The sequence below is a fragment of the Pteropus alecto genome, unplaced genomic scaffold, assembly GCF_000325575.1.
Source record: "Pteropus alecto unplaced genomic scaffold, ASM32557v1 scaffold80, whole genome shotgun sequence".
Classification (NCBI taxonomy): Eukaryota; Metazoa; Chordata; class Mammalia; order Chiroptera; family Pteropodidae; genus Pteropus; species Pteropus alecto.
In genome coordinates this window covers 2,523,032-2,545,863 of record NW_006430460.1, presented here as the reverse complement: position 1 = coordinate 2,545,863, position 22,832 = coordinate 2,523,032, and the positions used below count along the sequence as shown (strand labels likewise).

Below are 22,832 nucleotides of genomic sequence, written 5' to 3'. Positions count from 1 at the left end.
ACCGTTCTTAAATGTTTATGCAGCCAATAATGGTAAAAATACATACAACAAAGACTACTACAATTGCAAGGAAAAATAGCCATAGGGTAGGGATGTCAGTACTCCTTTCTCAATAATAGAAGAGACAGAAAATCAGTCAGGAAATGGGAGGCTGGAACAACTCTACCAGTTTGATATGAACGCTCTGCTCTGCCCAGCAACAACTCAATACATACTGTTTTCAAGAGACACTAGATGCCTATGTCATAAACGAAGACATGTTCCTTGATAGTGTTCTCAGCTCTACGTTAAGAAACTGCAGAAGGAAAACCTCAACCCAAAGAAGCATTAGAAAAGAAAGAATTCAGATTAGAGCGGAAATCAGTAGAAAACAAAAATAAAGAAAAATTAGTGAGACCAAACCCTGGTTCTTTGAAAAGTTCCATAAAATTGGCAAATAGCTAGCCAGACTGAAGATAAAAGATACAAATCACTATTATCAGGAATGAAATAGGTGACATCATTAGATTCTACAGATACTACGTAGACACTAAGAAAATGTTATGGGTTTAATGGCAATAAATTTGGCGAGGGACGAAGCAGACAAATCTTGAAAGACACAGATTACCCAAGTTTATTCAAGAAGTGATAGATGATGTGGTTACGCCAAATCTTTTAAACAAATTGAATCTGTAATGAAAAACCTTCCTACAAAAAAGGCCCAGATGATTTCACTGGTGAATTCTACCCAATATTTAGGGAGAAATAGTACGAATTCTACACAAACTTTTCCAGGAAATTAAAAAAGAGAGACCACTTCCCAGCCCATTCCACGTGGTCAGCACTACTGCGATGGCGAAACCAGAGGGAGACTGCACGGGGAGCAGAAGAGGGCAGCGCAGGATGCCCTTTCTCCTCTGCGGAGTGCCAGCTGCTCCCGTGACCCAGGGGCGGCCGCCTGAGGGGAGGGCACGGGAGGGGACGGCAACGGTGATGGCAGCGGAGCTGGGTGGTGAGCGACGCGGCGAGGCTTGTGTCCTGGAGCCGCTCTCCCCGCCAGGAGCTCCAGCTGGCACCACCGCTTCAGAATGTTCTCCATCACTGCCTTGCCCTTTCCGTGAAGAATGTCTTTCCGTGGCCCGACGAGACACACCTCTGAAGCACGTGGTTCTTGCATGCGAGATGATCATGGCCTACGTCGGGGGCTCACCGACTCCAAAGGTACCTTTTATATTGGAGGAGAAGGTTCACTGAACAGTCCATGACGGGTTTTTTAGTGTGATGAGGATCAGTTCCCCAGTGGCATCTCTTCCATGTGAACAGGACAGTTATTTCTCGTTATGTGATGTTTTCCCAGAAGTGAAGTACTTAGGAGACAGGAAGAAATTCTGGAACAGCAGCAGCCAGGACGAAATGGTAACAGTGTTCATGGCATTTGTACGTTTTGCAGTGAGGAATTCCTCGGAAAGAGGGCCGTTCTCATTGACCACGTGGCCAGAGGACATGCTTTCCACGCTGGACTGCCAGGCAGCATCGTAGACTGCAGTGAGGTTCTGGGTGCATTACACAGAAAGCTTGACAGCTTGCCGGGCTTGCACTGGAAGAAGACCTTTAGGGACAGAAACACGCTTAGAGATCGTACGAGGGAAAAACAGCATCGTAGGATCAGTCTTAAGAACAGCGAATGTGACCAATTTTATGTCATCAGTTATTTGGAACTTGGAAAATCATGGTTAGAAGTTCAGTCAGAAGATGATCAGGACGACGGGCCTGATGGGGGAGAACACCCGTCTGTGCCGTCTGCCTGTTTTGCTAAAAGCAGTAATAATCGACATTTCATGGCCACGTGGACAGTGCACCCAAATTTGATCTCAAAATTAAGTCAGAACTTGTATTAAATTTCTATTAGCAAGAGAAACTGGTCGGTTTCATCCAGAGGCAAATTCTCCAATATAGATGTTATGGCTGCCATGTGAAGTTCAAATCCAAAGCAGACTTGAGGACTCATATGGCAGAAGCTAAACACACGTCACTGCTTCCCTAAATAAAGACTTGGGATCAATCGGAGTATTATTTTCCAACCTATGAAAATGACGCGCTCCTATGTACGGTGACAGTGGCAGTGATTTGACAGCTCAGGAACAAAATGGACATGTTACCATCACGGTGATGATACATCTAAAATGCGTGTTTTGAAACAAAGTGGAATTTTGAGCCAGTTGGTACTACATGCGTGCTTGAAAAACTAGGAGAAACTGCCACAGAAGTTGTTTTTCTTTCATGTTTTTCTCCTGTGAGACAGACATGAAAGAATAGTTTAAGTTTGGACATCAGCAAAGGATTGGTCTTTGGTGAAATAAACTTTTTTAAAAAATGAATTTTCCAAAAAAGTAAAATAGAAAAACTGAGGACTTTTTGTAAAAAAAACAAAAATCAATGTCTTTCACATATATAGAGATACACATTCTTAACAAAAAACAATTTTAGCGAATTGACTCCTGGTGGTATATAAAAGAATAATACCATGAAGAATTTAAACTTGTTCCAGTCATGTAAAGTTGGTTTAATATTAAAAAAAAATCTATCGATGTAATTAATCATATTACCCAACTAAAACCGTATGATTAACTCCATAGATAGGAGAAAACATTTGACAAAATCCAACATCCATTCCTGGTAAAAACTCTCAGCAAACTAGAAATACAAGGGAACGTCTCGAACCTGAAAAAGAGCATCTCTACAAAAAAACAAAAAAAAACAAAAAACAAACCCTGCAGCTAATGTCATACCTAATGGTGAAAAACTAGATAGATGCTTCTCTGTCTAGGTCAGAAGCGAGGCAAGAGTGTATGCTTTCACCACTTTCATTTAGCATTTTTACTGGATGTTTTGTATGTAATAAGAGAAGAAGAAATCAAAGATTGGAAAGATAAGGAAAAATGTCTTCAGTCACAGAGACACAATCATCTGTAGTTAAAGTATAAATTACCTGTAGCTAGTAAGGTGGAATCTACAAGAAAAACTATTAGGACAAATAAGTGAGTTCTGTAAAGCTGCATGATGCAAAGTCAGGATAACTCAGTTTTATTTCTCTGTCATACTGTACTGAATGGTGGCCTGCAACAGATAGGTTCATGTTTTAACCCTTGGAACTTGGGGATTTTACCCCTTTTAGAAAAAGAGCCTTTGCGGATGTAATTAAATTAAGGATCTTAAAGTGAGATCATCCCGAATTATTCAGGTGGGTTCTGAATCCAGTGACAAGTGTCCTTACAAGACGGAGGTAGGGAGATTACGCACAGAGAAGGTGATGTGAGGATAGGCAAGAAGTTGAAGTGATATGGGACAAGCCAAGAAATGCCAGAGAATGCTGGCATCACCAGAAGCCGGGAGAGAAGCAGGGAATGGATTCTGCTCCAGCCTCTGGAGGGGGTGCCAGGACCTTGATTTTGGACTATGGACTATAAGAGAATGAATTTCTGTTGTTTTAAGCCATCAAATTTGTTGCAATTTGTTACAGCAGCCACAGGAAACTGATACAGATAAACTAGCAACAAACAAATTGAAATTCTAAATATGATGTAATTTATGATATCAGCAATATAAAATAGGTAACAGCCTGACGAAATGTCTGAATACCTGTACATTGAAAGCTTTAAAACGTTCCTGAAGATGTAAGGAATTCAAGAAGGCCTGAGTAAATGGAGGTGCAGATCGTGTTTGTGGCTCTGGGGACTCAGTATTTTTAAGATGCGAGCGCTTCCCGAAGTGATGTGTGCATTCATGCAGTCTCCATTACAAACTGACAGGCTTATTCTGACATTTGTATGAAAGTGCCAAGGACCTACAGACCAAATCATATTTTGAAAAGACAAAAACATGCAAGAGTTCCACTACCTGACTTCAGGACTTACTGTAAAGCAGTCAAGGTCACGTGCTGTTGGCATGAAGGTGGATTGGCGTCAGAACAGAGAGAGTTCAGAAATCAACTCACTGGTATGGTGTTGATTTCTGACAAAGGAGTAAGAGCTATTTGGTGGAGACAGGATGATGTTTTTAACAAGCAGTACTGGAATAATTGAGTATCTATATGCAAAAAAATTAGTTTACACCCATACCTCACACTACAAAAATTAACTCAGCATGGGTCATAGACCTAAAATGTAAAATATGAAGCCACAAAACTTATGAGAGAAAACATCTGTCACCTTTGGTTAGGCAAATATTTCTTTGATACAAACCAAATATGCGACCCATGAAAGAAACATTTTATAAACTGGACTTCATCAAAATTCAAGAACCTTTGTTCTTTGAATGATATTATTAAGAGAATGAAAAGAAAAATTACTGACCTGGAGAAAATATTTGTGTATCACATATCTGAGAAAGGACTTCTATCCAGGATCGTCAAAATGCCTTGACAGAAAACAAACAACCCCACTAAAAATGGTCAAAAAAACCTGAACAGACATTTTTACCAGAGAAGATACAGAATAAGTCATTTGGGAAATGCAAATTAGGACCACAGTGAGATACCACTACACACCTATTAAAATTTCTAAAACGTCAAAGTCTGCCAGAGCTTGCGTTCCTGAGCACACAGAGCAGCCGATGCCTCCACCCAGAGCTGGTGGACGTACTGAAATAGTGCAGCTGCTTTGGGCGACAGCTTACCAACTTTTAAAAAGTTTACATATACACATACCACATGTCCAAGCCGTTTACTGCTAGAGATTTACTCAAGAGTAATGAAACATGTTCATACAGACACTGGTACACGAATGTTCACTGCAGCTTTGTTTGCACGAGCTGAAAACCGGAAACAATCTTTGTCCATTGGATGACAGGATAAACAGATTGTGGTATTTTGATATTATTGAGTATTAGCAGTAAAAAACAAATGAAATATTGATAGATAAATCTGGATGCTAAGTGAAAGAAGCTAGTCAAAAAAAAAAAAAAGATTTATATTCTAGCAAATACAAACTAATCTGTTGTGACAGGAAGCTGGTCACTGGTTGCCTAGAGACCAAAGTGGTGGAGCAGAGAGGAATAGGAGGGTTTAGAAGAGGCTCCTGGAAACTTTTTTGGGCATGATGGATATGTTCATTATTTTGGCTTGGGTAATGGTTTCATGATTGTCTTCCTATGTCAAGAGTTCTCGTAGTTTACATTTTAAATATATGCAGTTTATTACACATCAATTATATCTAAATAGAGCTGTTAAGAAAAAGTTATCAGGCCATGTTTCATTCAAGAGTGGAGAGATCACTGATAGCAACTTAAGAAGCCATTAAGACAGATAAAGCAAGTTAAAAGCTCATTGTATGGAGCTGTGTCTCAGGAGATATTTTATGGTTTTATAAGTTTACTATGTGATTAAAAAAAAAAGCCTGAGCAATATTCACCAGTATTACTGGCTTCTCAGTCATTCATCACATCATCTTAATGAAATACGTAATATTTGTGTTCTAGTTTCATTTAGTATAAACCTCTTTCTGTCTTTTCCACCTAATAGAAAAAGAATACTTAATGGCTGTACTTTTTATGTTGTTGCACTAACTCAATTAGTTTCTTACTTTATGCGACTAATTTGTTGTGGTCTTAAATAAGTATTCCGTTTGTAGTGGAGTCCAGCAGAGTATTAAATACTGTTACTTCAAAAGTAACAGTTTTCTTGGAATCATAGTAGAAAAGCATAAAGTTGTATTAAACCTGAGTTAGAAACCTCCTCAGAAAATAGCTTCATTTGTAAAAAACCTTTATGGGTCGTTTGCAGGTAGGAAATACTGTATCGTTGTGGTTGGGTGGTATATGTGGATTAAAACAATTCACTTAAAATATAAAGATAATTACAGCAGCGCTTTTACAGCTAAACATCAGGACTCCTGATTTAGTCCCCTTCTGCCCAGAGAGTACAGGTACGTGTCATATTCACATGCCGGGGGACGATGTCAGTTTGGAGAACTTACTGTATAAAAAGCACTAGGTCGTTTTAGCCTGAAAGATGCAGTGTTAATTTAAGTTTATGAGAACCTAAAACTCTGTTGATCAATTTTCACAAAGCGAATGTCTGTTATTTAACGTAAACATTAATTTTTTTCAGCTGTGCATTTAAAGCTGTTTAAGGTATGAATAAAAATTAGGATTTAAAATATGAATAGAGATTAGAATAGAAACAAGTTATGAATAAAAATAATTATCTGTAATAATTATATATAGTAATTATAATAAATCACAAATTTAATATAGGAACATAGCTGGGTAGTTATGAAGGAATTATCTAAATCATAGGGCAGGAATAATAAAACTTCGATTTTTTTTTTTTCACCATTCCTTTTCTGGTTTATTGCATTCTCTTTAGTATCGCAGAAGTTAGACAGATAATTTGTATAACCCGAGTCCATGAGTCTTCTTTCTGGATACAGCCTTTGCCTCCCGAAAACTAAAGAAATTTTTAAATTTTCTGATGAATAGATAATTCATTTTAATGTGATTGGTTTTAGTTACCGGCTTTGCCTTTCAAAAAATTTTTATTCTTAACATGCTGAACGTGTGTGCCTGTGTTCTTTTCGTTGCTTTGTAAAACCCTCATTTTTATTTTAAACCAGTAATATTAAAGCAGTTTTAGAATGTGTCTTTCCATTATGGTTACTTTAATTAATTTTATTATCAAAAAGTATTTATTATTATAGTAATTTATAATTACTACTTTAAATATTTCTGATAGTTCTCTAAATTGTCGATAGGAATCTATATTATCTGTTAATAGTAGTAGCTCTACTCTCTTATCTCTAGATTTTGTGGGGTTTTTTGCACTGTATCTAAATCCTATAAAATTCTTTTTTCTGCTTTTTAAATCCTTTTACTCAAATACTCAAAGTTGAATGAAACAGACTTCCAAACCTCTCACTCAAGGGAAATAAATGCCTTGCCATCCTAAATCAGATCTTAAAGGAGGGAAAGATTTTAGGCCCTTTTCACTTTTTAATTAAAATTCACTGTTGGGTAGGTTTTTTTGCATTGTGGTTGTTGAATCTCTAGAAGACACAGTTTAGTGTGTAAATTTTCATAGTTACATTAATTTTAATAACTTCTGTTATAAAATTTGAGGTCCTTCATAAACTGTTAGAATGATATTTTATGTATGATTTGTTTGGGAAAGTAGAAACAGACTGTCATCTCTTTTCTTGTTTATAGGATCCCATAAAAGTAGTCTTTCGAATTAGAGAAACTCAGCTTTGAAATCAGATAATCTGTCATTCTCAGTAAACGTAGTATGTGAGTGAAATGGAAACTGGGTAATATTTCTCAGGAATATGCTTAAAAGTTTTCATATGTGTGTATAATTTTCTCTGTCTAAATTTGCTTTTTTTAGTAATCTTATAATCCTGAAATTCCCATCTCCCCTAGGCATTTTGGACTCTTTTACCAAGATGGCTGATTGCTTTTATCTTGACTCCCATCTTCTAAAATAGATTTAGGATTAACTGATATACATCGACTTACCTCAGAAGTGATCCTGCTAGTAGCCATTTGTTTGCTTATAAGTAGGGATTAACCGTCAGTAAAATGCAGTGGCTTATTTTCTACTCCAGAAATTAAGGAATTGACCATACTTTCAAAGCACATGCCACTGTTTTTGAAAACTTTAGAATTTGGAAGGTTTTAAAGTGTGTGTATGTGCGTGTGTGTGTGCGCGTGTGCGTGTGCGTGTGTGTGTGTGTGTGTGAGAGAGAGAGAGAGAGAGAGGAATTATTATAGGAATTAGCTCACATGATCATGGAGGCTGAGAAGAGGGAGAGGAGATTTTTTTTTTCCTCTTTGGAAACTATATTTTGCCTGAGGCCTGATTCTTTTTTTTTTTTCTCCCCAGAATTTTTTGTCTTAGCTGTGGCCATAAAAGAGCTTCATTCATTCTGTACATCTAGAATATTTTAATTAAGCTCAGATTAACATTTCTTCTATATTTTATCACTTTGTGTTTAATTTTCCCTGGCACATATGTGTAAAATATCATTTTAGAGTTTAAAATTAGGTTAGCCAGTTGACTTATCTTCCAGATCTAATAGTTTGAACTCTAATTTGACAGTTTAAAGTTCATATCTAATAGGGATGTTTTCTTGGGTTGTACAGTTATTACTCATCTTCTGATTTTCTGCATTCTTACATTCTGATGGTTCTAAAATACTTTTAAGTGATTACATTCTTCGTGATATGATTTAATGCTTTAAACTCAGTTTCTATGTGCATATAAAGTGGGGGCTGAAGTATGAACATACTAAATTATTTTCTTGGTTGACCCTGTTGGAAGTTGAATTCAAATGAAATTCATGTTAACGGTCATTGAATCTTTATCACACTTAAGCATGTAGAATTTAAAATGGTCACCATTCAGAAGAATATTCAAGATACTCATTTGTTCCACAGGGACAAAATCTAGGCCATTTATGAATCTAAAATACAGTCTTAAAATGTTCTAATAGTTCTTAAAGCAAAAGTACCATGCCACTTGAATATATAAAATATTGCGATGTAGTAATTTTTAAAAATGTAATTTAATAGTAAAATGTTTTTATTATAACAAGTTACATTAATATTTTGCAGGCATTGGGGCCACCGTTACGTTTTTCTTCTATTTTGATTCCTCCCACGTTTGCCTTGTTTTTAAGTGTTTCTGTTGTCTTTAACTCTGTTAAGTACATGGCATCTTATTATTGGGGAAATGTCTTAAGTGCTTACAAAAAGAAGTGATTCAATTTTGGAATGCAGGCAGTTTTGACCTTTATCCTGGTAGAAGTGGTTTAAAGATGTGAAACTTGAAACTTGTTGCTCAGTTTTGAGGTAGTCTCAGCCTCCCGGTTCTCTGAAATCCGTTAGTTTGGTAATGATGCATATTCGACAATAAAAGCAAAATTTACATGCTTCTGAGGTATTAATCATATTTTGCAAATGAAATGATTAAAATTCTCAAATTTGATTAAAACATTTTCCTCAAGCAATTTAATTATACTCTCCCAAAATAATGGGAACTCAAAAACACTGTAAATCCTTTCAGTAAATATTTTACTCAGTAAATAAAGTACTGTGGAATAATGCCTAGTAGATTCGATGTCTTTTTTGGGCTTAAAGTGTGTTAACTTCCTATATTTGATTTTTGAATAGACACCAAATCCTACCGCAAGCGAGTTTATTCCTAAAGGAGGATCAACCTCCAGGCTGAGTAATGTGTCCCAGTCAAACATGTCTGCCTTCTCTCAAGTGTTCTCTCACCCATCCCTGGGAGGTCCCGCCGCTGCCGGGCTAGCACCAGGTAAGTTGAGTCACTGTTTCCAGCGAGTTCCAGATACGGAATCTGGAAGCACCATTTGCTACTAGTTTATCAGAACTGAGACTGTATTACTTGGATGATTCTCATTTGAACACATGAGTTTACGTTCCAGTCTTTGGTACCAGACCAAACGTGTAGTTGAGAAATTGAAAGCAGAATTTAAATATGAACAAAGTTTATATATAAGGATGTTTAAAAGCACAGAAATAAATTTATAGGAGAAATGGTTATTTAGGAAAAATACCTATCTGGACCTTAGTATTTCCCTATTGTTTTAGTCAGTGAGAATGCTGCTTCACTCAAAATCTTCTTTAAGAGATAAGAGATAAAATATTGATGTGTGTATATGCTTCAGTCGTTTTGCACTAAATTGCTAAAAAATTATTTTGTATCATTCAAAATACAAGTTTAGGTGTATTTATTAACTTGCAGATGTTTGGTTATGAATCTGTTGTAGGTTTTAATTTGTAATTTTAAATTCGGTAAAGTATTATAAAAAATAGTAGGAAAGAAATGTATTAGGAGTCATTGAGGTCAGGAAAATAGTACTTCTTGATCGTTTTCTTCTAAGTTTACTCATAATGGCAGAATTTGAACAAATGTACTTATACCCCAGGAGTCCTGAGACATCGTTCAAAGTGACCCTTTGTGAACCCTATTTTTTTTGGAAGTCCTCTCTTTCTTAAAAATTCATGCAAACTTTGCATTCTACTCCATAACAATCATATTTTATTATATAAAAATATGAAAAATGTATTAGATAATTAACATCACCCATCTCAACTGTCATGTACCTTAGTCAGAAATACAAGATATGAAAATTATATCGAATTAAGTGCTGAGCAGGTTATCTCGTGTCTGTAAATGTTTGAGCCCCTCACACAGATGGTGTTTCTAGAACCTGTACTGGACAGTCATCATTGGTCTTGAATGTTTCGAAAAATAGAAACAACATGAAATATATATATACACCAAATGAAGACAAAAGATCTGTCTAGATCAGCCCGGGACCAGTGCTGCCTCCCGAGCTTATTAACCAGTTAATAGGGGGAGTGTCGCTTTTGATACCGATATCAAAATCCAGGACCTTTTGGGAAAGAAGAATGGGAGAAGGTCATGATAGCGTCATGGAACAGCATCTGGTGTAGCATGTAAAGGATACAGGAGACTCGGAGGCTGAGCAGCCGGCGTTGCCAAGGCTTTATTGGTGCCTCCTTCCCATGCCTGTCTCGCTCCCTGCCTCTCCGCTGACTCCCCCCTGACTCCCCAGTGACTCCCCCTCCTTCAGTCCCCGCCCCCCTCTTGTCCTTTTTCTTTTTTTCTACTTTGGCTCTTTTCAGGTCCAGTTAAATATGTGAACGTTTTCCCTTCTTTCCTAGAGAGAAGTGTCAGAATTGAATTTCCCCGGTAGCATATAAAAGTTTACTTGTAAGTAATGTGCCACGGCGACTTGGCTCCCATCGTGGTGCGGTCACACTGTGTCCGTGAGCGTAATCTGCGTGTTACTTACACACCTAAAATTCTTAGCACTCGGGCAGTGTTTACACAGCACCCACAATAGTGGCATCCATTCGGCAGCTGGAAAGCTTGGGCTTTCGTCATTAAGTGCCAGTTTATTTTGGCCTAATAACTTGTCTTTCCTTGTTTCAAAAAGATTTCATTCACACATTCGATCAGACTAGTTCAATCTTGCCATTGCAGAGAATAGGCTCTTTAAATATTGTAGGGGTGAAAAATGTCAAGGGGAATTTTAGATCTTGAAAACATTTAGTTAAAAAAAATCCATTATCGCCCTGGTATTTTTTTAAGCTTTCCAGTAGGTATTAATGTGTGTATAGGTGTTTCATTGGTCCCAACTGGGTGTCACAACCTAATTTGGGATGCAGTTAATTAATTTAAAAATTAAATTAGCTGAGAAACTACTTACTCTTGTACAGAGCGCTAACATTAAAATGGTCATTCTGCTTTCTATTAATGAGAGAGATTACTGTCTGGAACCATTGGAAATAAATAGGTCAATATATCATATTCAATGTATTCCTGGAATTGTGATACCTGTTCTTTAAAAATTGTTCTTCATTCAGATGACAGTCAACTAAGCTAAAATATCGTCCAAAAACACTGGAACGATGAATGGTTTTGCATTTATTAATATTTCTCCCTATTTTTTCCTTTTAGTTAATAGTTTTAAAACATTCTCTGGAGATGAGCAAAGAAAAAAAATTAAGTCCGACATTCAGAAAACCATTTTACCCCTTTGATGCGTTTCATCACTTCTTACCCACAAATGTTGTTTTTTTCGAGGCCTAGGAAAGGTTCTTGACATTTCTACTTTAAGGTTGTAAAATAAAGATTGTAAAGTCTATTTGCCTGCCTTAGTGGTGATTTAATTTATTGTTAAGTCTTCTTGTCTACTATAGGTGTAACCTGTTGATAGTTTTCAGTTATAAAGTTTTATTTTTTTTTCAATTTCTATTCCAGATTATTGCCCTTGAAAATAATGTCAAACTACTGTTTTTCTAAAAAAAAAAAACCAAAAAAACAAAATGTAAAACTTTAAATATTGACACTTAAATGTAAACTAGAGTAATGCCTTTTTCATTATATATGAAAAAATACATACTTGAAATGTACATATTTTGAAATGTAAAAATATTGGAGCAAAGTTAAGTAAATATTAAGATTTTGAATTTCCTCAAATCGTAAGGAACGAAAGCATAATTCTGGGGACAGATTAGATCCTGAGTGAATCAACTCTTTTTAAAAACTTATTTTGATCACTCTTAAAACATGATTTGTGTGGGTTTTTTTTAAGTTTTAATGCAACAAAATTTAATACACGTTATTTGAATTTATTCCTAGCTAGTTAGGTTTAAAAGGAGTTTAAAGATGTTGAAAATACGCAGCACGTGTTATGTTGCTGTTAGCTTCTACACAGCCATTTTATTCTGCTTCAGTTGAAGAAGTCAGGGGTCGTAGGCTTACTTGCTTTATGCACATTTAACCTTGGAACGATAGCTGCCCCTCTTCGTTGGTCCTGTGAAGGATCTGGGGTATGCACTTCGCTTGCGCTTCGTTGTTTTTGTAAGCGCCTACAATTCCGTGCATATTTTTAAATTCGTAAGTATGCGTTTTTCTCTGGTCACAGCTCGTATTACCCTGAGGTTCACATCCTTCCAAAAGTTAAGGACCGCTGGTTTAACACCCCCTTAGCAAAATTTATTTCCACAGCATGTTACAGTAAGAATACTTTTAAAGTATTGTGTGGTCTAAAGCTATATTTTTCTGGTAGCTTTTGCTTTAGGCAAACAATTTTCGAATAGATCTTTAGAAGTGAAATTATGACTAAGCGTATATGACAGGATAGTTTATGCTTTGATTTTTAGTGCCATGAAAAATAATTTTATCATGAGAACCAGTCCCTGAATGTTTTCTCCATCAAAATTTTTCCTTAGCGTGTTTTGGTTCGGTAGTAGACTTGGTATCCTTGAATTACCTTGGCATTGGCTGCAGTCTTCTGGAAAGTGATTTTATGAGAGCTCGCACCTGGAGCATCCATTTATGGGGCTGTTCCGATAGGTCACCTGGTGGGTTGATGGGCGGTTCTGACTCAGGATTAGAGTATCCTTGTTCTGCTTGATTGTGTGTGGACACTTAGGAGGGGCACAGGATAGTCCTTGGACTTGAAAATGCCATCATTGATTTACAAAAGAGAGAGTCGTACGTGACTTTCAGAATTTTTAAATAAACATTACTTCAAGATGAAGATGGTGCAGATTTTTTGGACCATTGTTATATTTTATTGTAAATTATTATGGCAAATCTCACATGACTGATTTGGGGGAAGAATTTAATTATACTAAACTTACTGTTATTAAATAATTATATTCATTTGTTATAGATTATATTGTAATAATTTAGAAAAATCTAAGGAAAATATGTTTTTAGATTCAGTTTTTTGAAATATTCATCATTTCTTATATATTTCCGAGGGTGCCAAATCGATGGGTAAAAGTAGCTAATATTCTTTAATATATTTTTTGGCTTGGTCAGGTAGGAAAAGGGGAAGGGAAAGGAAAAGGAGAAATTAATATTGATCCATTAGTCTTGTTCAAAAATGTTAAAAGATATAAACTATATATATATAATACGCTACTTAAAATAGAGTTAGTTCTCATAATGACGAAAGGTTTGGATAAAGAGATCCTTTTTACTTTTAAAGTTCTATGCTAAAAAATAGTCCCATGATTAATTGGCTCTGTATCGTTTCATATCATGGATGGAGAAAGGGAGACTTAATTCATTTCAGTTGATAGTAGTTAGCGTGTGCAATAATCTGATGTTGGTCATTAATCTAGGTGGAACCTTTGGGGTTTACATAGTTCAGCCTTGTGCCAGTTTAGAGGTGGCATTCCCGACAGATTATCATCTAGTTTCTGCTTTGTGACTTACAGTAGCAATAAGGAGTTCATTAGCTAACCAGAGCAGCCCAGTGTACATTTTAACAGTTTAAATAAAAAGGAAAATTATATCTTATGCTGAACTAAACTGTCTTGTCTGCCTTTTACCCACCAATCCTAGTTCTTGAGTGGAATGAATCAAAATTTTTTCTACCAGAGAGTCTTTTCAGTTATTTTCTTTTTCAGGCTAGTCGTATGTATGTGTGTGTCCATATAATTAATCTGAAAAACACGAGGGCAGACTGGGGAAAAATATCATTAAAATTATCAAACTATATAGGTTAGAAATCACTAACTGATATCAGTCATGATGACTGGAACGCTAGTGGGGATAAAATTAAGTTCACGAACATGTCTGTCCAGCCGTATTACTACTCTGATACCCAGTTGAGGAGAGTAATTACCACTGGGGGAACAGGGAACTGCTGGCGATTTTGCAGATGGTGAATATCTAAGTTCATATCTAAAATTTCACTCTATATCTTAGGCTCTATGTCAGAATCACCAATGGCATAAAAATTCCATAAGCTATCATTTTAGATTATTTTGTTTTACAAAGCGATACAATTGCTGAAAATAAAAATTATAAAAAAATTTACGTGATTCTTAAACATCATTATGACGTTGTCGTTTCTTATTTATTTTGCACAAATTTAGGCATGTAGATGGTGCCTTGTAAATGCGTGCTCATTTAAGCTTCATTTCCATCTTGGGAAAATTTTTGTTGGTAGGTCGTCTCTTAAGTACAGTGAGTTTTAATGATTCAATAATCATCTTTGAAGAATTTCTAGAAACTTGAGGTATTCAAGAGGATGTAGGTGAATAGTCAGATGAGGAACAGAAATATGCCTGTTTGAAAGTTGAACTGCATCAGAACTAGAGTTACTGGATGTTTTGAGGTGCTAAAGCTTTCTTAAAACCGGTTAAAATATTTGTAAGTATACGTTTTAAGTTGCATGTTTCCATTTTTGTATCTACTTTGTTTTTCAGGTATATTCAGCAGAATCACTCAGACCTTTCCTGGTTTTCTAATTGGGGATTGCTTTCTACCTAACAATACAGTAAAGACGTGAAGTTAAGACGAGGGGTCCCTGAGGCTGTGCGCAGAGGGCCCTTGCGCCGCCCTGCCCTGGCGAGCTCATCCTGGAGCGGGGCTGCTCTGGGCCTACGTGTGTGGGGACAGATGCTGATGTCCCTGGGGAGGTTTTAGAGCAGCAGAGTGTGAAACCGGATCTGGGCTGGGTGTGGCTGCTGACTATGTTCCCTCTGGGTCGGAAGACCGAGATGGGCCGGGAAGGGCACGGAGGGGGCTGTGGCTGCGTAGCTGCCGCTGGATGCCATTGCGCTGCTCAGGGACCCTGGTCGTGTGTCCTTCTGGGGACTGGCCAACTTGTCCCTTAGTTGAGGAGGAGGGGCTGGGTGGAGTGGGTTGCGGCCCCTTGGACTGTAGGTTGGTCATCTGTGACTGCAGCGACATCTTCTGCGGCCCTTGGGCTGCTCTCTTGGGATCATGACTCCATCGCCTTTCGAAGACGGTACCAGTTTTTCTACTAAAGTAGCCGCGTGGCTTGTGGCACGCCTTGGGATCCCTGTGTTTTAGCATTTTCGTTTCTGTGGGAAGAAAATATCAGATGCTTTCAAAAGTCTTTCTAATGTAAAATGTCGTTTTGTGACATGTCGCTCTCTAGGAGATAGGTACACTGAAAGGAGACGCATGAGGACAGTGGCGAGAGGTGGCAGAGAGGACAGAAGACTTCGATTTTTGTCCTAGGCTTGAAAAGGCGTGTGGCCTTCCTGGCCAGTGTCTGTGCGGATGGACAGGAAACCCCACCCAGGCCCCTGTGCGTCCAGGTGGGGATGAGGGCAGGTGCGTTCCGTGGTGGTAACACCGTGAGGGTCTGCGTGACACGGATTGCTGCGTGCCGGGGCTCTGGGTGACCTGGGCCGGGAGAACGCGCGTTCGTCCACGCCCAAGGCCAGTCTTGAATCTTAGCCGGATGGGGAGAGTTAGCAGTCGGGCTTTTTACTTCCTTTCAGTCAGGTGGGTTGAGAGCTCCAGGAGTCATTTCTTCTTTACCCGTTTAGGCTCAGGGGTGCCTGGCGGTCAGACCTAGTGCGGGGAGAGAGTGTGTGAACAAAGTGACTGTGCCGTGGGTACCGTGTCTGGTGACTCCGTAGGAAGGCATTGAATGGTGGCAGCCTCCTCTGTTCCTTGAATTTCTCCTGGCTCTTCTCAGCTTGACCAGTAATATTCGTATACAAAAGCCGTCTTTTTTCCTGATTCTTGCCTTTCTGCATTTACCTTGGAGTAGGCCGTGTGGGAAGAGTCTCAGTAAAGAGAGAAGAATGAGAGATGGATCTCTCAAAACCCCCAGTGCACACGGGCCTGTGAAGCCTCAGATGCAGGCCACTCGTTTGGATGGTGATAATGTCCAGTTCTGGATTTTTTTAGTCTTGACTCTCTTCTATATTGATATGTCTGAAATGAGATGTTTTCTTATGATTTCATGAACATCTTCCCATATTTTAGATGTAGTTATCTAGATTTTAGACTGGTATTCCTGTAAATAGTAACTAGTAACTAAAATCCCTTGGGGCGGTATACCTTTTAGAAAACAGTAAGATCAGTAGGATATTAATATAACTAGTCTCTAAACTGCTATCCAAGCTATAACTACTATGGACCATAATCTTATTGCCCACGGTGTGTGATGTTGAAACAAATAGGTCCATAATGTAATGGAACAGTCCCGGGCAGATACTCAGCTTGTCTGTGGTGCACTCGTCTGTGTAATCAGTTAGGAACCCCAGTCAAGTGGCTTCCAGATGTCTCTCCTGTCACTGGGGAGGGGAAAGCAGGGAGGAGCATGAGTGGGCAGTCTGTGGGTAAGCCTGGAAACTGGGTTCTTCCAGTGACGACTGTCTATCAGAATCTGGGCTTCCATTTTTTTAAGCAGCTTGGCTATGTTTCCCAGGCTTCTTTGGATGCAAAATTTTAACAGTCCGTCCCTGTAAGCTCACGTATGTACATTTTGGGACATTATCTTATTTACATCTTTTTGTATGTACTTTAAGGAACTCACCAAAGCAGCTGCAGTAAGTGATTTATCCTTTGCCATGGGAAATGAAGCTTTCCGGCATACTTGACCTTTTTGGATATCAGAAGCTATATGGCTTTGTTGAAATGTTACATTTTCAGCTCTTTTTCGAAGAAAGATTTCTGAAATTTGCATTGCTGTTGCTTGAAACAAAATATAACTTTTTTTTTGGATGACTTACGCTCAACTTTCTGTGTCTCTGCGATTGGCCTGAAGCAGAGTTCAGTGGACACCCTCTGGTATCAGAGTCCCAGCAGTTTGTCATTACTTAAGTCTTCGCCCTCGCCGTGGTCCCTTGCCCCAGCGTGTTAGGTCGTAACTCCTTGAAGGTAAGGCCTTTCCTTCGCTCTCCGAATCTGTTAAGTGGTGCCAATAAGATTATTTTCTTGGGATGCCGTTTTGAGGCCCCTGCTCTGCTTAGTGCTCCGTGCTGTCCCCTCGCCTCTTCTTTCTTGTAACCCCTTTCTTCTTCTACCCTGCCAAGGGCTGAGAACGCCAGTATATTTTTTTCAGATCTTTCTTTCTTTTTTTTTTAAATAAGGAAAAGATTTTGAGTCAAGGACTTGAATTGTTGCCTGTGAATAAGGTACATCGCCTTTAAATTACGGCTGAGGCTGGTTTTGCCTTTTTTGGTTCACATCTATGTTCTGGATAAATGAAGCTACCAGAAAAAGAACCATTGAATTAACTGTGACAGGAGTTACCGAAGCTCAGTCAAGATCACAGATACAGTTTGAATAAAACTGGGCAACAGGGATTTCTTCTACCTTAGCAATGTTAAGGGGACAAAAACAATGTCAATTAATTATTATAAGACGTATAATAAATTTTTAGAATACCTGGAAAATGATTAACATAAGTACCTGGGCTATTTAAAATTTTAAACCCCATGGATCTAGAATTAGTAATCGAATATCTTATTTGCACGTTATATTTTAATTAGGTATGTTGTTAAATTTTTTGTGCAGAAGTCTAAAGTTAACCATCTTGCATTTTTTGTGAATATAATTTTTTATAATCAGGCACACTTGTCTTGGAGTAAGTTTCTTGTCCCTAAACAACACAATTTATCACTATGAATGAAAGATACCATTTACTCATAAACATTATCACTTGAGAAGGAAACAATGGTTCTTTTGATCCAAAAGGGTTATGTTCGGTAGCTAACACCCACCCTCCTCCCATTTTGTTTTGGCCCTTTGTTTAAATAACCTAAAGTGCTGTGATTTCAAAGACTGCCACCGCTGCAGATCCTGTCATTTCAAATCGTTTGGCCAAGTTTGGGGGCTAAGCAGGTTACACTGTTTTGTTTCTTCAGATATTATAATGATCAAAGTAAGCTGCCTGCTATACACACTGGACGGTATAGTTCTTAAAAATGGTAATTCAGACCCTAACTGGTTTTTAAAAATGTGAACAAGTTATTCACATTTTTAGGGATTTATGCAGTATAATTTACACATAGTCAATATTCCAATATTTGTGGAATTAATTAATGAAAACTCAGAAGGAAACGAAGCAATCGATAGAGGTGAGGCTACAGTTAGGCCAAAGGATGATTGCTGTGTATAGACATGGGAAGCAGAACAGTCGTGCAGGCACGGTCTCCATCAGATGTCACACAGGAGGGCGTGGCTGGCAAAACGCAGGTTAGATTCATCCTATGAACTCAGCAGTATTTGCCTAAATTTGGTCAACGAGATTAAATGAATTTTGTGAGAAAGCATTAGGGCACCTAAGAGTTTTATTAATGCCCAGGTACCTTTTATCTTACTTAGATATTCAGCCCAAATGGAGTATGATTATGTAAATCAGTTGCTGAAATTCTCTAGATACTGAGTTGCGTTTATCAGCGTGGACCGATCAACATGGCTTCTCTTAAAGGATATTTACATGTGAAAAATGAAGAAAATAAATGAAGAAAGCTTTTTGGAGTGTGTTGAAAATTGACATTTTTACTGTGTAATGTAATGAGAAAATAATCGTATCTTTAATCAAATTTAATTTTTATAATTGAAATGTTACTGTAATTCAGTAAACATTTAATACTTTTTCTTTATATTTGTGATACCTTCATGGTCCTTATTCATATAATTTTATACAAGTTATCTATGAAATGCATACTTCATTGAGAATTTTCGTAGGCTTAAAAACAAATAATATCCACAAATTTAGATATATATGTATTAAGAATCAGAGTAAGTCTTTAGATAAGGTATTTAATTTGTATTAATTTGAGTTCTGGCATAAATAACCTTTATCCAGAAAATTTTTTTAAATGTTCCCTTTTATCATGTTGGGTATAAGCTATAATCTGTTAACGGAAAAATAACTGTGGCGAAATCATGCCTCTATTAAATAATAGTCTGAGAGTGCGTACAAATTTCCTGTCATTTTTACAGAATGAAGTTTTAGGTTTGGCCCAGTCCAGAACTTACCTGAATTTACGGATTCGAATACTATTTTCTTATCATGTTTTTCTTGGAGTAGATTTAACAGGTGGCTAGCATGCATATTGTTAAACTAGGAAGTGAGAATTTTAAGTCAGTAATTTCAATTAAAGGCACATAGAATGTGTTGGTGTAATTGGAAGACTCATAGTAGCTTTCGATGGTTGCTTTTAGTAATTCTTAAAAACAATGGGAGAAATCCTATTAATAACCCCATATACCTTTTCTTAAATTATTAATAATGAAAAAAATTTAAAAATCGTTTGCATCAAAAACACTAAATAGAGTGCAGTTTTGTTTTCTTATTTGATACACAGTTGTATAGTTTCTTGCACGTTAAATGCTTATGTTCCATTTTATTATTATTATTATTTAAAAATTAGTTACACATTTTTATCTCTTCTATAGAGAAGCAGGGATTTTTGTCACTTGCTCAATTGTATTGCTTCTTGATATTTTGGAAATTATGACAGGCATATTCTTGGAGTTGTGACTTCTTTTCTTTTGGATATTCCCTGACCGAGATTACGTTTACAGTCTGATTTGTCTGTTCTCCCTGATGACAGAGCTCTGGCTTTTCATCTTTATTTGTATAAAAATATGTTTGTAATTAAAAATTTTTATCTAATGAAAAGTAATTTATTTTCAGAGAAATCTTTAGTTTTGTCGCATAAAATAAAATGACTTGGTAAAATAAATATTAAAACATCTCCCAATTTTTTAATTTTGAGAAATTTAAGTTTGTTGAGGGGTTTTGTTTCTTATACTTAACTCCTGGAGGCAATTTTGTATGTACCTGAATTCACAGGAAATAACAGTAGACCCTGAGGGAATTGTTTGGAGAAACTTTTAAGCACAAGTTTAGACTTGGTTTTATCATAAAGTAATACTATATTTAAACTGAAATCAGTGGAGAACATGACCGCTCCCTGCTCCCCCCCCCCGAAAAATATGAAGGTATATTTCAAACATAGTAGTGTAAGATACTGCTTTTGTTTTGCCACTTTAATAATTTCGACTTTTAATTCTAGTATACAATAAGACAAGTACTGTTTCTTATGTTCATGAAATATTTCTGACTATAATAGATTTATCTCACGACTTCAACCGTTAATACTAGAAAAAGCTACTGGTATGAAAACTAGCATGGTTCACTGTTAATCTTTTAAAAGATTAACGAAAGACGTGCATCAAATAAACACATACATGTCCTAAACCTGCCGTTCCCGTCCCCACGCAGGCCCATCCGTCCTTGTCCCCCAGGTCCCGCACAGTCTGGGTATAGAAGACCGTCTGGGTCACAGGCCAAGGCCGTAGGACGGCCTGGGCACCAGCCGGGCACAGTGAGGTGGAGCGGGACTTCTCACCTGAGATACCTTCAGTTCCGCGTGTTTATAGTTAAAATGTTAACACGTGTGAAATTTTTCATTTTGGGGGATTTTGCTATGATTATTGTGGAGCTATTTGTATGTGCATGTGTAATTTCCATGTTTTTAGAAACTTATAGGCAGCAAGGACCCTAAACTGCTTGCATTCATTTACCCGGGTTTAGTGTTCTCCTAAGCTAGCTGAGCCATGTGAAAATCTCTCTCCCAATTACCTTAGCAGAGTATATGTCCTGACTTCCCTTGGTACCTCGGTTCATTTCAGGATTTATTAATTCTTCTGCTGCTGCATTCCTTTTGCTGAGTTAAGGCCTTTTCTTGTCTTGGCTTTCAACTTTATGAAGTTGGGTAAAAGCTATCATCACTTTCTGAAAGATGTTTGAGCAAGAAACTTAAGACTCATTTTGTTCTTTTTCCTTCACTTTCCACAGCTCATCTGTCATAATCGTCTCAGTTCAGCCTTCATGTTGTAGCTCTGGGCTATGCTGCCCCCATCCTAGACCAGCCATCACGGCCTCTTCCCTGTTCTGTCTCAACAGCCTAGTTGGTCTCCCCCTGCAGTTCATTTTCCATATAAGAGCAGAAGGAATCTTAACTGTAAATCAGGTCATGGCTTTCTAATTGTCACGGAAATAAAACGCAAGCCCCTCACCGTGGCCTGTGCGTCTCGTATGCCTTTCTAGCCCACTGGCTCTTCGTTCCCATCACGTGTTCAGTTCCAGCCACACTGGTCTCAGATGTCAGGCTTCCTTCTGGCTCGTTCTGTGCACAGACCGTCCCACCTGTTCTTTCCGTGGCTGCTTCCTTCCCATCTCTTAGGTGTCAGCTCACATGTCACAAAGGAAGGCCTTCGACTGATGAAAAGGAAATTTTCCACCATTCGTTTCTATCGCGTTACCCTGTTCACTTCCTTTCAGAATTTATTACAAGACGAAGTTTTGTTTTCATTTAAATTAGGACGAGTGGTCCTCTTCCCTCCCATTGGAATATAACCTCCCTTGTGGCAGGAACCATGTGCAGATGCTCAGTAAATATTTTTAGAATGAAAATAATTGAAGATTACTATTAAAAGGCAGCCAGCTTCTTTACTGTTTCAATAAGCCTCGTCCCTTTTACTTTACCTCACGGAGGACCTACCTGCCCTGTTGTAAAATACACATCCTGCCTGAGACTGTGTCTCTGAACACGGTCAGCTGTTTCCCCCCGTCTCTGTGCCTTTGCTTGGGCCTCGCTCTGCGGAAGACTCTTGGTTTCCTGAGATCTTGCCTGTGTTTCATGGATGAGGTCAAACGCCTCTTTGTCCGCAAAGCCACTTCTGCTTCTCGAGTCATTGCTGTCTCCCATCTCTGTGCTTCTGTGGTGTTTTGAGTGACTCAAATATTTTTTAAAGTTTTATCTGTATGTTCTATATATATTTCTTTCTTCCGCTACAGTTAAATGCTTCTGGAGATTGTTTTTTTAAAAATCATTTTATCTATTATTGTGATTACACGTGGAGACCTAGAGTAAGTGCTAAAATTGAAAAAATTGAAGCATGTTCGTGGGCTTTCTGGTGGCGTATGAGCTTGGTGAGATCGGGACTGGCCCCTGTTCCTCGGATTTCTGGAACCTTGCCCGGCGCCCAAGCTCACGCAGCACTTCCGGTCACCTGCCCTCCACAGTTGCCGATGAGAGTCACCTGGTGCCTTGAAACTCGCGCTTCCTCCGCGAAGGTCTCATCTGACACCGTCGGAGTCAGAAACTTCACATTTTAAATGTTGGCTTTTGTAATTTTAAAAATGTCACAGGCGGTTCAGACATCCACCCTCTTTAATTCTAGAGAGGAAAGTAAGTTCAGAATGTGAGATTTGAAGGAATGTGAGCTTTTATCGGATTCAAATGAGGGTATCCAGGAAAGAAAGGTTTACAGAAAAGGAAATATTCGAGATGAATTTTAAAGGATGGATAGAATTTCTTTAAACGTTTTAAACACAGGCAGTCGGGAATCTATGAAGTTTATTTTTGTTTTCCGTTTCGTTTTAACCAGGGTAATAGCATAGTACAGAAATGTCCTCAGTCAGTGAACTTTCAAAAAGTAATTCCATCTGAGTTAGGTGAAGACAGGATGAACAGATGTGAAGAAAACCCTC

The 22,832-nt window shown here is 37.9% G+C and overlaps 1 protein-coding gene and 1 pseudogene across 5 annotated transcripts in view; both read left to right on the top strand.

The window, feature by feature from the left end:
- The window catches only part of PAN3 (poly(A) specific ribonuclease subunit PAN3), a 104,406-nt gene that overhangs the window by 32,491 nt on the left and 49,083 nt on the right, over window positions 1-22,832 (top strand). For 2 of the 5 annotated variants that reach the window (XM_025046908.1, XM_025046913.1), the window contains one exon: window positions 9,145-9,292. The exons of 2 other annotated variants lie outside the window; for them this stretch is intronic. In XM_025046908.1, the coding sequence (XP_024902676.1) occupies window positions 9,145-9,292 (148 nt within the window). Of the gene's footprint in view, window positions 1-9,144; window positions 9,293-22,832 lie in introns of those variants that run through there. One more of the 5 variants, XM_025046918.1, reaches the window with a different exon arrangement.
- LOC112479761 lies at window positions 255-5,320 on the top strand (annotated as a pseudogene).